Source organism: Corvus brachyrhynchos, unplaced genomic scaffold, assembly GCF_000691975.1.
Source record: "Corvus brachyrhynchos isolate BGI_N302 unplaced genomic scaffold, ASM69197v1 scaffold61, whole genome shotgun sequence".
Classification (NCBI taxonomy): Eukaryota; Metazoa; Chordata; class Aves; order Passeriformes; family Corvidae; genus Corvus; species Corvus brachyrhynchos.
The window spans coordinates 3,077,955-3,092,374 of NW_008236478.1; the positions used below are offsets into that span (position 1 = coordinate 3,077,955).

At 39.4% G+C, this 14,420-nt stretch overlaps 1 protein-coding gene across 3 annotated transcripts in view; it reads left to right on the top strand.

Annotated features, from left to right (window-relative positions):
* WDFY4 (WDFY family member 4) overlaps positions 1–14,420 on the top strand; it is a 125,490-nt gene that overhangs the window by 4,697 nt on the left and 106,373 nt on the right. For all 3 annotated transcript variants that reach the window (XM_017725986.1, XM_017725984.1, XM_017725985.1), the window contains exons 3-10: positions 5,261–5,375; positions 5,961–6,064; positions 7,453–7,599; positions 7,961–8,150; positions 9,265–9,454; positions 11,348–11,508; positions 11,870–12,322; positions 13,916–14,020. In XM_017725986.1, the coding sequence (XP_017581475.1) occupies positions 5,261–5,375; positions 5,961–6,064; positions 7,453–7,599; positions 7,961–8,150; positions 9,265–9,454; positions 11,348–11,508; positions 11,870–12,322; positions 13,916–14,020 (1,465 nt within the window). The remainder of the gene's footprint in view (positions 1–5,260; positions 5,376–5,960; positions 6,065–7,452; positions 7,600–7,960; positions 8,151–9,264; positions 9,455–11,347; positions 11,509–11,869; positions 12,323–13,915; positions 14,021–14,420) is intronic.

Below are 14,420 nucleotides of genomic sequence, written 5' to 3' on the forward strand. Positions count from 1 at the left end.
AGGGGAAATGCAGGTGTACAGTCTTAAGATGGAATTTTGGAGTTAATGACAATGCTGATGTCTAATTTTAGTGCTTGAGAGAGGATTTGGGTGAGAGATGAGGAAGCCATGGAGTGAGAAGAGGAAGGCCATATCGTGGGTGAGGGACACAGCTGAGAACTAGAACATTTTAGTTAGCAGCCTGCCCTACAGCTGCCATCAGCCAACGATTCTGAGACAAACATATTGAAAGGTGAAACTAGAAAAGCTCTGTAATGAATAGGAGCCTTATGGGTCAGTTTTCTTTGCTAGAGTCTGTGGAATATACAGGAAACTGTTTGAGTGGACCATACAGAGACAGAATGGCAGAGCATATGCTGAGTGAAGCAGAAAACCTGGCTTATCTTTAAATGTACTGTAGTGATCTACTAGTACAGAAGAATTGTTTTTCTCTTGGATTACCTTGGGTATTTATGGGTATTGAATCTGCATTTTTACACTCTCACTGTGCCTTTCAGAAAGAAAATAAAAACCCCTCTTTGGTGAAACCATATTGTACTGATAGCGTATTTCAGGTGTCTGTATTTTTGAGTTCTTAGTGCTCTTGCGTGACCAAACTCAGATCCATCTATTCCCTACCTAGATGAGTTGGATTTCTAAAATAGAAGTCAGTGGGTTGGTGAGGGAAAAAAATTAATGTATGGTCAGTGTTTATATGGAAGCATTGTGAGACATAAAAGGGGATACTCTGCATTTTGAACTGAGTGTGTAGGAAATCACTGTACTCAGGACTGTGAAATCTTTGGTATTCATGACAGTAAAGCAGCAATAACTTCCAGATAGTCATAAATATTTCACTCAGCTGGATGGAGCATGAATATTTGGAGCTTTTAAGTCCTGGTGCACTGTGAAATCAATGTAGATGCTTGTGTCAACGAACAGCATTGAAACTGGTGCAAACAATTGAGTTGTGGGTGGGACCTGGAAGTGCCTATGGTATAGAGTTTGCTGTGTTTGAGTACAAGCTTGCCCTGGTCCAAGGCAGTGCAGACAACATGAGTGCAGGGGTCTGAAAAGACAGTGAATGTATAGCCTGGAGTCTCAGAAGTTGCCTTCTCATTAAATCTAAATGGTTCTACAGATATTTTATGTTTACTGAACAAAGCTTTCACTTTTCACCACTTCCTCTCAACTTCTGGATTTGTTAGCATAGAAGAGTGTCCCTCCCAAACCAAAGGCTATATTTGAAAAGAAGAACTGTTGCTCTCTGTATGAGCCTGTCACTGGGATCAAATCTCTCTTTGCAAATGGCATTATGTGCGCTGTGGTGGTCTTTTCTGTCTTGGGAGCTCACCACTGCTTTATCAGATCACCAAATTACTGGCTTTGCAAAGGGGTAGCATTCCTTTCTCAGCCTCCAAAGAATGCATGTCAAAGTCAGATAGGGGCTGATAATCTGACAGTTTTCTGTAGAGGAGAACCTCCTTTTTCTCTGGATCTGCTTTTAAAATGGCATGCTGAAAATTTCACTGTTGGGTTTTGGTTTTTTTCTGACGCACCACCTCAACAAGTTACAACAGTTTTGTTTGGAATGAGAGCCATCTATTCTACTTCCCCCCGCCCCCCGTAGAGCTGTTTCCAGATCTCTTGTCTTCTTTCCTGACATGACCAAGCACCACACAGCCACTCACTCACCCTCCAATCAGTGAGATACGGGCCTTGTTCCCCCACTTTATGTACTGAGCATGATGCCATCTGCTCTGGAATATCCCTTTGGTCAGTTGGGATCACCTGTCCTGGCTGTGTCTCCCCCCAGCCTCCTGACCAGTGTGGCAGCACTAAAAGGCCTTGGCTCTGTGTAAGCCCTGCTCAGCAATGACAACACATCTCTCTATTATCAGCCCTGTGTGCAGCACAAATCTAAAACACAGCCACATACCAGCCACTGTGGAGAAAATTAACTCTCCCCCAGCTGAAACCAGTGCACTTTCTCTTGAAGGTCCATTGAAAACATACATCCTTAATGTTTCTAAGGTATTAATTCATCCCAATGAACAGGCTTTGCTATAGAAGATAGTCTCTCTAAACTGCTTCCTGCTGTTTTTGTAAGCAACATATTGCAGGCTTTATGAGAAATTCTTCCATTAAGGTTTTCTTGCCTCAAACTTAAAATTAAATTGAAATTCTAAGATCTAAAGTTTCTGAGTCCTATTGCAGCTTTAGTTTTTGAATACCATGTAGTGAGCATGAAGTAAACAAATTGTGGTGAGATGAAATTATATATATCATCTTTAGATTTACTGGTCATTAACTAAGTATGAAAAGCAAGAATGCCTTTAATGTGGTGATGATTTTTTGGAGTGAAACTTTCAAAGGACTGAGAAAGTTGTTACTGAACAAGGGTGAGAAAAGTTATAAAATCTAGAAGTCTTGGGAATTAAAAATTGGACAGCAAAGCAGTAAATTCTCACATCACGATAAATAAGCAAATAAATTTTAGTACCAGTACTTTAGGGTTGAAGGACAGTTGTTGCCAGGAGGCAAGATGAGTATTGCTGAGGGACTGGCAATGTTGTATATATGCACATCCATGGTGAGTTTCCTTTCTTTAAGACTGAACTTCACAAGCCTTAGGGTTGTAGAAACTGATTTCCTGAATTGCAGTAATGCTTGCAAAAAGGGGATTTTGAATTCTCAAAGGAAACTTTGCTACTGAATATATTCATAATGAAGAAATGAATTTTTCATTATCTTAACACTTGACTTTGTGCCCTAAGAGTGAGATTCTTCCCCTCCACTTCTCTTAGATATGCTACTGGAGCTTTGCACTGCTTTATAGGCATTTAGGTCCAGAAGCGTGACTAGAGAGAGCATTTTGGCTCTGCATCATTGATTTAAGAGTACATTGTGGAGGATCTGGCCCTTAGCTTTTAGTCAGCATGTCCTTCCCCATATTACTTTTACTCCCTTCATATACCAGCCTTCTGCTGGCTTGGGGAAACATATCTCAGTTTGAGTTGTACGTGTTGCGAAGTTCTTACAGAAACTACCTCATTTCCTCTTGTTTAACAATGGACTCTGTGTGAGTCCTCTCCCTCCTTGGAAGATTTTTCTCTTGCTTTTCCTTCCCTATTTTGATGGTGCAGATGGCAGTGCATCCTTGCCTTTTTGAGTGCTTTAGCTCTTACTCAGTTGGCTGGAGAGAGGGGTCACCAAGCAGGAGACTCCTGTGATGCGGAGGCTCGTTACTCACTGATGCTCCTTGACGTAGAAGGAAAAGGTGTGGGAGGGAAATGTCAGCCATCTGCTCATGATTCAGGCCTGGGCTGGGAGTCATTTTAATGTGCCTTCTGTGTCTTCCCTCTTGGTGCCTCAGAAAGTATCAGAACGTTCTTTTACGTGGCTGGCTTTTGAGCTAGCATCTCTCCATGAGCCATGGAATAGGAAGGGCAGATGGTAACAGCAGACACAGGGATCTTGTGGCAGAATCTTAAACATGTAGAAACAGGTTTAAGAGGAAGAAAGAAAATCAGATTACATTGATACCATATTATTTGAGTTTCCCCCAAAGGCAGACATCCTGCAATGTAGTAGGTTGATATGCTTCCAGACATAGATCTTCTATAGGCTCAGACATGAATATGAAATTAATGAGATCTGTTCCTAAAGGACAGCATATTCTAAAGATTGGTGTCTGACCCTCAGGAAGAGCACCTACAAAATCGAATCAGAACATTAGTGGCCTGCTTTGTAGGGAGATGGACTAGTAGCATTGCTATGAACATTTGATTACTGGTCTCTGCTGTGCATGGTCTGAACTTCTAAAATTTATCCTGCTCTTTCTGTTAGCGGAAGAGTGAATATAGCAAGGCCTTTCTGAAGTGTTAAGAGGATGTTCCTCTTTGAGGAAGAGAGGCAGAAATATGTCACTACTTTCTTCTGTAAAAGGGCATAGCTTAATGACAAACAGCGTATATTCTTAAGTGGCTGTGAGTTTCTTGTCACTGTGTTTGCCCAGCTTGCTTCTATTCTTTACAGATCTTCCCTCCCTTCTGCATCAGAGGTGGAGGAATTTGTGAATCTTGCTTCTGCAACTGAGTGTCTCTGAAAGTAACTTACGGTCAAAATCTGAAAAAATTAGTTTGTTTTTAATATTATTGATTGATGAAAATTATTAATAGATGCACTGTTGCATTTCACTCCTGTAGCACAGAAAGAAGAGTTGGGGGCATTTTGCTTATTGACTGCAGTAAAATTAAGTCAAAAGTAGGTGCTTGCCTGATTACTGAGAGATGATTGATGCTATCTCCACAAGCTACCATCTGTGATGAAAGAAAAGAAATTGAAAGCAATGGTAGGGAAGGAAAAAATATTTGTGGAGGATCTTCATTTACAAAGAGTTGCGCTGATTTCTTGGCAGAAAGTATTATGGGGTGTCTGATCCAATTTTTTTAGGAGAACACATGTCATTTTTATTCCTTTCATCATTGGGGCTTACAGCGTGATTTTTCAGAGCTTCTTAAAGAAGGAGACTTTCATAAAGAAAATTTTTCAAGGTTGCTGAGGACAGAGGTGTCTCAGACTGGTCTTCAGAGGTGAATAATGAACTATTACGAAAACATAAATGTGTGTATCATCAGATGTTTTATATAAAAGAATTGGTACCTGATTCTCAGAGGCCCTTTGGGTGCAATAATATTAGTCTGCTGGAATATTTTCTTTATTTCTCTTTAATTTTTTCCCCCGAAGGCAGGGCTAAGAAACAGTTAAGAGGGGTTTGTTTGTCCAACTCAGGGACTCTACAAGTCTTACTGTTGTTTATCTAATAAGTTTTGCACTTAATTGCTTGTCCATTCTTGAACAAGTGAATTATAAACATATTTATAAATTGTTTATAAACTTGTCTATAAATTTGTGTTTCTTCAGGGTGTTTGTCATGTTTTGAAAGGGACTAGAATAATTTTTGACACAAATAATTAGTGACAAAGGGTGTAACCAACATTTACATTGTTTGGATTGTTTTCGATGTAGAAAATACGGCAAAAGATCTCTGGTAGATGCATTACATTATTCAAAAGGTAGTTCCAGTTTGAATTCTCTATCTGTAGTGTCATACTCCTGCCTGTCTGGGAAATACTGCTAAATGGACTATACTGACTAGGGGGCGAATTTTGTAGTGCAATGTTAGCCTTATACTTGTTTGTTTATATTTATTAGTTTTTGTCAATCTACCAAAGATATGGTCTGTCAGAAAGACTTAACAGTTACCCTTGGATTTCAGGCCTGGGAACAGTCTGCTGGAGTAATCGTGTTCCCCAACATTCAGCTGTTAGCCAGTGAGGTTTCCAAGCTTCTGACTAAAGAAATTAAGAGGAACCTCAATGGCAAACCTGCAGGTAATGATCCCATACCATATCCACTGGATCCAGTTTTTCTGGAAACGTGTGTCTTTCAGCTGTCCTCTGTGCTGGAAATAAAGGGGGAACAGGAAAATGCTCTGTAGAAAGCCAGATATTTTAGTGGGTGCAAGCTAGCACTGGTTTGAGGTGATTGCACTGAAGATTTGGCCTTGTATGCCATGCCGATCTTGGGTTTGGAACTTTTGTAGCTGGAAGTGTGTAATGTATAATGCATGTAAGAGTTAAAGAGCAGGTTATACACTATTCTGAGGAGCTTTCTTAAATGAGAAAAATATTGCTAGCCACACATGGCTTTCCTGGTGGCTGTTGTACATTGTTTGTGCTGTCAGCTGCCAGGCTTCGTGGATTGAGCTGGTATTCTCAGTGAAATTTCAGTTTGAAATGGGTAGTTTACATGAACTAAGCTTGATGGTGAATCAGTCATTTTATGTTTTTCTGTTCACTTTAGTGGACTCCTGCTACTGTAATTTTGTTAAATTTGTCAGATCTGTTAAGAAAGCATAAATGCAGCATTTTCATCTTTCACTAAGGAATTAAAGTTTAATGTTTTTGTGATAACAGAAGAAGCTCTTCTGTCTTTGGAGAAATTGCTGCAAAAGAAAGGGGAAGCAGGAGATGGCCATTTGCTCCTGAAATCGGTGTACCTGCTCTCACAGACTGACTTGGTAAGAGAAATTGCTATAAAGTGTATTTTCCCTTTTATTTCAGAGAAATTGTGTAGGCATCTCAGTGGAACACCCAGGTCTCAGTATTTGCATTATCTCTAATATTTTGAGCTTCAGCATGCCCAAGGTATACAGTTAGAGGACACAGCACCAGGTTGTCGGCCAGGCTTTTCTAAGAGAGAGGAGTAAGCACTTCATGCTTTCAGAGACCTTTTTAGTTTTGATATCAGACAGCTGGTTTTTCTGATGCTTCTCTTCTTCCCCACCCCTCCCCCCCCGTGTATCTTTTTGTGTATTCTTTGTCACTCCAGCATACATATCAAAAAGACGACTAGTAAGAATCTGTCTGGTAGTACAGTGGTTGGCTTTTCCATCCTGATAGCCTCTCACTTTGAAGCATAGAGTTTAACAAACTCTACTTGTACAGCCATCCCAAATGCAGACTGGCATCAGGAGTACAGCCTGCTGATGGGCACCTGTGGCGTGTTTATCTGTGACATTTAGTTAAATAGTCTTTCTTATTAAAAGACACAAAAAAAAAATCTTACTGTCAGCTTATAATGGATATATTCTGTGTCATAAGGAGCTCTATAAAATTATATATATAGCTAGTCACAACATGAAGTATCTGATGAGATTTTGTGTTTTTCACAGATTTAAGATGTTGTCATTTTTTGTAGCACACATATTCACAAAACTTCATATCACAAACCTCATTCCTCTGTTAGTTTGGTGCTGATTTTTGTCATGATTACTGCGTGCCAAGCACACAGACTAGGACTTCTCTGGAAGCTCTATGCAGCCATAATGAAGATGGGAAGAAAATAAGTGTTGGGAAACACTGTGAAGAAACTGTCAACTTGCATTTATAAAACCTGTAATTAGAAGTGTGTGTGCAGTTATTGAATATGTTAAAGAGTGAAGGCGTTATAGCTAAACTGCTGCTATGCCGAGTCAGGGAGGGAATGGAGAATCCATGCTTTCAACATACCAGGCCTCTATAGCTGCAGGGTGTCCTGGAAATTAATGGTAAGGGGAACACTCTGCCCCTGGCCTTACTGCTGGTTCAACTGCTAGTTAGTTTGCAGGTTGTGTGCTTCACTGACTGTAGGTCTCCATATGCAGGACATAGTATTTCTGCCAAAGCTGTAGTTCAGCTGGAGCAGGAAGTCCTGGGAGCAGCTACAACAATACACAGTGCATTTACTTCTGCCAAGTGGATTTTACAGCTGTGTTATGTGACTGCCAGTCCTGTGTGCCCTAGAGCACTCATGAGGATAAAATGCTCAAGTAGGTCTTTCCTCTGCCATGACTATTCTCAGTGTGTAGAAACACAAGGAAACTGTGGTCAGCTTCTGGAGGGACTGATCTTTATTTTGCCTGCTTAGAGGACTATATGGAACATCATTGGATCTGGACTTCCAGCTGCTCTGATGCAGTGCCTGTACCTTTTCTTTACTGTCCCTCTGAAGAAAACTAGTGATGATGGAGAGACAAGTGAGGATGATGCCCAAACTCAGGAGATGCTTGTTAAGGTGAGATGTGCATTTGGGGTTCATTTGCCCTGGGTACTCAGATGTTCACTTAGGCTCTTAGCTGTCCATTTCATTCTAACTGCCAAAAAACCTGTACATTTGGACTGAAAACCATTGAATAAGCATCAGGAGCCACATAAAACATATAACCTATATCTTACATTTTTATTAAACAAAACAACATGACTTTAAGTGGGAAAAATCCATTAAGAATATCTTAATGGTAGTTTTCCTTGTTCATTTCACTGCATCCTTTCTCCTGGCACTAGTATCAAACTTACAGTCTCCTTCCTCAATGGATTTTTCTTCCTCTCCTGGGTGTTTCTAAAGGAGTTGTAGCTGATGTTTGTCTGCTTTTCAGATAATGCTTAACATGTACAAAGAAGAACAAGGTGTAGAGGAACTTCTGGCAGCTGATAAGCTTCAGTCTTTAATCATAGCAACTGCTTCTCTCTGGGACCATTGCAGCCACTCATGGAAAGTACCTACAGGCCGTGTGCTAAGAACAATTTCAAAGGCTCAGACCAAAAACAGCATTGTGTACCTACAAGGTTTGGTTTAGTAAATTTGCTTCTCCTTTCCTTATAACTCCCCTGAAAATGAATTTTATCAAAAAGAGTCTCCTCAGGATAAATTTTTATCCCTACATCATCCAGTAGTCAACTGCAAAGCATGGGCTCTTGACTTAGTAGAGAGGAGCTTTATTTAGCACTGATAGCCATCTGGAAACGGAAGGGTTTTTTACACAGAAAACCCCCAAATTACAGGCAAGAGCTAATCCCGTTTGATCACACTGACGTAGGCAAGGGGAGATGTATTATGTTTTTTCTTAAGTTATGTGACTCAGTCTGTGGGCCTGAGACTCGTGAACACTAAATACAAGGCTGGGGGCACTGTCAGAGTAATGGTATCTTTTGGGACAACATCACAGTTGGTTAAGTAATCATTTCTTTCTAGGCTTTATTAGTTTAAGCAATTTTTTTTCTAATTAAGAAGTGCAAAGGCCAGAAGTCTCAATTTCTTAGAAGTGAAAAAATAGTTTTATAATGCACAAAATAATATCAGTATTCCATGTCATGGAGTAAACACATATAGATATTTTTCTTTTTTAAAATGAAAATTTGGCTTCCTGTGTAAGATGGAAAGAACAATTTGGACATTTTGAAGCTGCCCTGGAAGGACTGGCCATGAGATTAGACAAGAAAATAAGCTTCATTCCTCAGAGCAAAATGTGTGTACCCCATTACATATGCTTCATTGAGCAAATTAATCTGTGAACTCTGTACAGAATGTGTGATTGACTTAGTAGGAGACAATTAAATCTGTTAGTCTCTGCTTACCTTGTACTCAGACAGCTGGATTCACTGTCTATGAATTTTGGTGAGTTGGGGGTTGAAAGCTTACACTCCTGAGATTAAATCAGTTTCTGGGAGTTAAGCAAGGAAATGCATGTATACTGTAAAGCCAGCAATGCTCTTCCTGTAGCTTCTGAAATGAGTGTGATATTCATATATCCTTTTTTCTTTTCTTTGTAGAAAAAGAGTTAACTGATTCCTATTTTACTGGGAAATAACTTGTCAAATTAGTTTCATTTTTGTTAGTAACTTTAAACTTGTTTGACTGTCAGTTTGTAAATACCTGCTGTATTTTTTTTTTTTTTCACAGCTGTGGACTGCATTAAAATAGCTATTCAGCAACTCTTTACACTGGCTGATACTCTACCTGCTTGTGATGTGTGTGAAGCTGCTAGTATTGTGTTGTGCTTTGTGAAAGATTCTTACCCTGTATCATCAGCTTTATTAACAGAATTTGAAAATAATGATGGCTACCAGCTCCTGCTAAAAATTTTAGTCAGGTAAGAGAGGCTCTTAGTAGGCTTCTAGAGGATGGTAAAACTTAATTTTCAGAATGCATAGCGGTCTCTTAAAATAAGAATCATATAGGTAATCCTGTGGCCATGCAAAGCATTTCTGTACTAGGAATGGAAACAGTACATAACTTTTTCTACTTAAACCATTACAGAAGGAGAACAGTATAGGAGAAGTTAGTTTGCAGGTGGGATAGGGACTTTTTGAACACAAGACAAAAGTTCTTCATCAATTAGTATTACAGAGGATGTAGGTCAGAGATATTTGTCTCAGTTAAAGTGAGCTTTTAGTCCAGGAATGCAGTCAGCTTGGGAGGGAAACACTATCTCCTTGCTGTGCAAAAACAAGCAAACAAAACCCACCCAAACTTAAATCTGAAATGTTTACATTCTTCAGAAGCAAGATGAGCATAAACATATCAGGAAAAATCCCCACTAGTTATCCTAATCCAAAGTTCAAAGAAGAATCTGTTACTCTCCTTGTCAGCTTGTGTTGTCTCACTAGGCTGGGTTTCTTTAATATCATTTGAAGAGAGCATTTCCAGATCTTTGTTTCCATTCTGGCTTTGACTATTCTTGTCCTTTTTCTCCAACACTTGTGAAAACTTTGGTCCCTGAACAAAGACTGGGTGGGGAGGGTATTTTGTAATTTGGATCTAGAGGATTGCAAATTCTATCATGAAGTCAAAAATACCTGTAAGTGACTATGGCTGCTCATGATTTTTGAATGGCACAAAATTATTAAATTATGATTGGAAAAAAAATTGTGGTTTTCTGGCAGTGTTTTCTTTAGTTACCAGAGACTGTCTAGATTTCCCTTATAAATAAACTGTGTTGAGATGCATATTTCTGATTAAATTCTAGCCATATAAGGGCAGAAAACACGGGATCTTTTTCAGTAAGGGCCATGAATGTCCCCATCCTTTTCAACCGATGTCACTAGGCAGGAGAGACAGAAATAACAGATGCTCAGGGCTTCAGATTAGTCTTCGTTCCCAGCATATGCTGGCATAAAGGGATAGATGGAGACCTTCCTTCCAGAATGTTTTGTGTGAGCAGGTATCCTCTTCTCTGATGCTTAGAACTTTTTCTTCATGTAGAAGAACCTTGCTAATAGCATTCTTTGAAAGAGAGCATTTGGTCTCTTTTTTCTCTTTCTTGTTTACATGAAACCAGAACATTTTGTTCTGTTTTCTTCCGAGATTTTTCTAGCCTAACAGTACCAATCTATTTCTCTGCCACTAACCCGTGCCCAGGTGATGCACTTTTCCTTAATAACTGACCCATCTGAGCAGTACAGAATAAGATGATGTGATAAGCAGCTCTCTGTCCTTTGACAGACTCTCACTTCAGTCTATGAGCCATGGCAAATCTTGGTTACATTTCAAATCATTACAAATCCTGGTTAAGTATTTCCTTACTTAGGAGAGACATGCCATCTTCACGTCTGGTTCACAAAGCTCAGGCAGTACAATAATTTTCCCTTCCTCAGGGCTGAAATTTTTTGTTATTTATCTCAGATAGCAAGTCCCTTTTCTTGCCAACCATATGCTCACCTTTTAATATGAAGTGTCTGCTTTAATTATTTGAATTCTCACAAAGTTTAAATTTTTATTCCCCAAACCAGGCTTTTTTTTTAATTTAGCTTTTTCTTTTTTTTTTCAAGGACAAATAACTGGACTAAGTTAAAACACTTATCTTTCTTTTGTTCATAAGACTGTCAGTGTCACTTCAGTCTGTAGGTTTTGTCCTGATTCAGAGTGTGTCACCATGGTGTGGATTATCCTGTGCAGCGCCTATGTGCTCTGTACTTGATGATGTATCCAAAGAGTCTGTATAATTAAGATATGAATATATGACTGTCCCAAGTTTTGTTCCTAGATGCGAGGGTTTGCAACAAAATGAAGGAGATCCCTATCTGGATGAGATCTTGGACATGCTGACTTGCCTTACAACCTGTGGAAAAACTGAACTGAAAGTTTCTGGCAATATCGTACACCCGCAATTGCCACACTTTGATTTTGAACGGACACAGTCTTCTGGTACTGTATATATCTATATATATATATACATGCACATGTGGGTGGGTAGGTGGGTCATTGAAAAATGAAGCTCTATTCATTTTGTTTCTTAATATGGAGGAAGGAGTATGATGTGGCATCTTCAGATCTATGTGCTAGTGCTGCAGGAGCCTGAATGCCACCTACCTCAAACGGAAATGCCCATGTCAGTTCTAGGGTCTGATCCAAGCTCAAGATTATGCCTCTCAATCATGTCTGGATTATGCCTCCATCCCTCATGTCTGTTACTCTTATTTCCACTTTCAGACATGAGCTAACATTATAGTTATGGTGCTTGCAGGCTTAAATAGCACTCATGTAAAATTGGGTTTTTTCCCCACAGGAATGACAGTGAAAAACCTCCAGCCTTTTCAGGTGTTGCAATCCATTTTCCAGAGAAGTAATGATCAGCACCTGTGTGGAAGAATCTTGGCAGCAATTGGTACCATATGGGCTTGGGACAGAGTGAATTTCTTTCTTCTGGAATGGACACTGCAACCTATCAACCAATTTACTGACATAATTCATTTCAAACCACACCCAGTCCAAGTCCAGTTCTTCAGACTGGTGGAGTCCATAGTCCTAGACCTGTCCTATGTCCCCCATGAGATTTTGAAGAAGGTTCAGTATTTGATCAAGGAAAATATAGTGCCATTCTGCACCTTAACAGCTCTTCAGTGCCTTCTCAGCATGACCCAGAAGGACCTGTTATTTAGTGATATTTTCCGTGACTCTGGGCTCTTAGGCCTACTGCTGGCACTTTTGAGGAAGGAAGCCAAGATCCTGAGGAAGTCAGGTACAACTTACTGCCACTCACAATGACCACTGAAGTAGGCAGATCAACAGGAATGAATAATCTCTTTCTATGATAAATTTATATATTTTATATACTGAGTAGCTAGATTTTATCTTCAAGCCAACTGGCCTAAATTTGACACATTAAGCTGGGTTCTCTCTGAAATCTTTGCTATTTTTTGTTCTGGTCACTAGCCTGAACAGCTCTGGGCTATTCTTCACTAGTGTATGATGAATTATTATGGGTGGTACCCTTCAACCCACACTTTTAAACAGGTCTTAGTTTGGGGCTCTCTAGAATGCCAGCTGGAGGTTGGAGCAAGAAAAGTTTTCCACAATGCTTATTCCTCTGACAGTAACACCTTAATCCTGAGGACTGGTGATAGAAAACAGTTTATTGAACTTTGGCCATATGTTCCCCACAATTGCTACCACTCATTGTGATGTGATAGAGTTATCTCCTAGTACAGAAACAGGAAGGTGATACCCCTAGTTTGGTAACTGTGGAGTACAGCTAACTTAGGAGACAGACTCACATATTTAAAGGTTTATAACTACTATTTTAATGAAAGAAAAAGGCATCATAGTGTTTTCTGTGCTATATGAGTTGGGAAATGCCTTTAAATTTCAGTGCAAGAGTCATTTATTGAAGGAGGAGAGACACGAGGTACTAGGAATAACTTCTGATGCAGTAAGCATACTTGAATTATTTATACACAACAGAAGGAATATGAATTACAACAGAAATTCTAGAGTGCAGACATCCATCAACTGCAAGGACACTTAGATTTGGGTTCTCGATATCAGAGAACCAGGATTTTGCACAAGAATGCTTAGATAAGGATTGTCAAGATAAATACCAAGGTTCTTGGAAACTTGTCTTCTGATTATGAGCTGGTGCATAGGGTCTTTCTTCTGTCTTTGCATTTATTTCACTGCTTTAGATAATGTGGTGATAAAAATTTTACAGAATGAGTGATTGAATGGCTATATAATTTGTAAATTTAGACACACAGGTGAAGAGGGACAAGTGAGAAGAAATTATTGCTACTTCCCTCTCTTGGTTTCCAGAAATTTAGCCTGGAAACTCTTGACTTTTAGATCTTAAAATAACTTACCATACGCTGTCTGATCCTGTTTGCCTTTGAACATGCAGGATATTTCTGCTCTTGGCTTTTAGATTAGGTATTTAATGTCTCTCTGTTGCTATAATATTTTACCACTTCATAGCTCATAATCTATCCTGTTCTTTTGTTTATCTGTGTTCCTACTAGATACCACTAGACAGGTAAATCTACACCATCTGGGAAGTGAAAACACTCCTATTAGCAGTACTGCCTGTAATTATGAAGGAGATGTGGGCTGCAGAGCAAGAGTCAGACCTGTGTTTCCCAAAACCAGACTAGACCCTGACAAATAGGCAATGACATGTCTGTATTTTGTTGCTTGTTTTTAGGTTTCAAGTAGCCAGTAAGTAATACTTGAGAGAAGCTAGAATTTGCTGGAGAACTGTTTTTCCATTTTGGCTAAATATATTTTAGCTACAGTTGCCCATTTCTTGTATATTGTAATATTACTTTTAACATACTGACAGCTGGAACTCACCTGCCTGGTCTGAAAGAAGGCACTGAGAAGGAATTAAATGCTGTGATGCTGAAGATGGTGGCTGCCCTTACAGCGAGGTCTGTGAGGAACACGGGTAAGGAAACATATGACTGCATTTACCTTCGTGATATTTGGTGGTAGGTGGCCATGGTTTTAAGGAGCACCAAAATATTTTCTGACTTTGGTGCTTCAGTCAAAAATGGAGGACAAAAGCTAAAGTGTAGGGATAACTGTGTTACACTAGGAAGAAATGTGACAAAGGTATTCTCATCCTGCATAATGAGCTTTGTCCCAGTCCACTTGTTTCCTTGATCCATGTGCATACTCCTGAAGTGTTTATATAGGATGTACAAACTTAGCTTCTGGAAAAAATGTGTGTGTACTTGACTCTTGTGTATTGTTTGTTCATCCAGATTTTCTTCCATCATTTCTGTTACTTGAAATCTTGATTGGATCAGGTGCATGCTGAGTAACACTCTTATATTACTGTTATA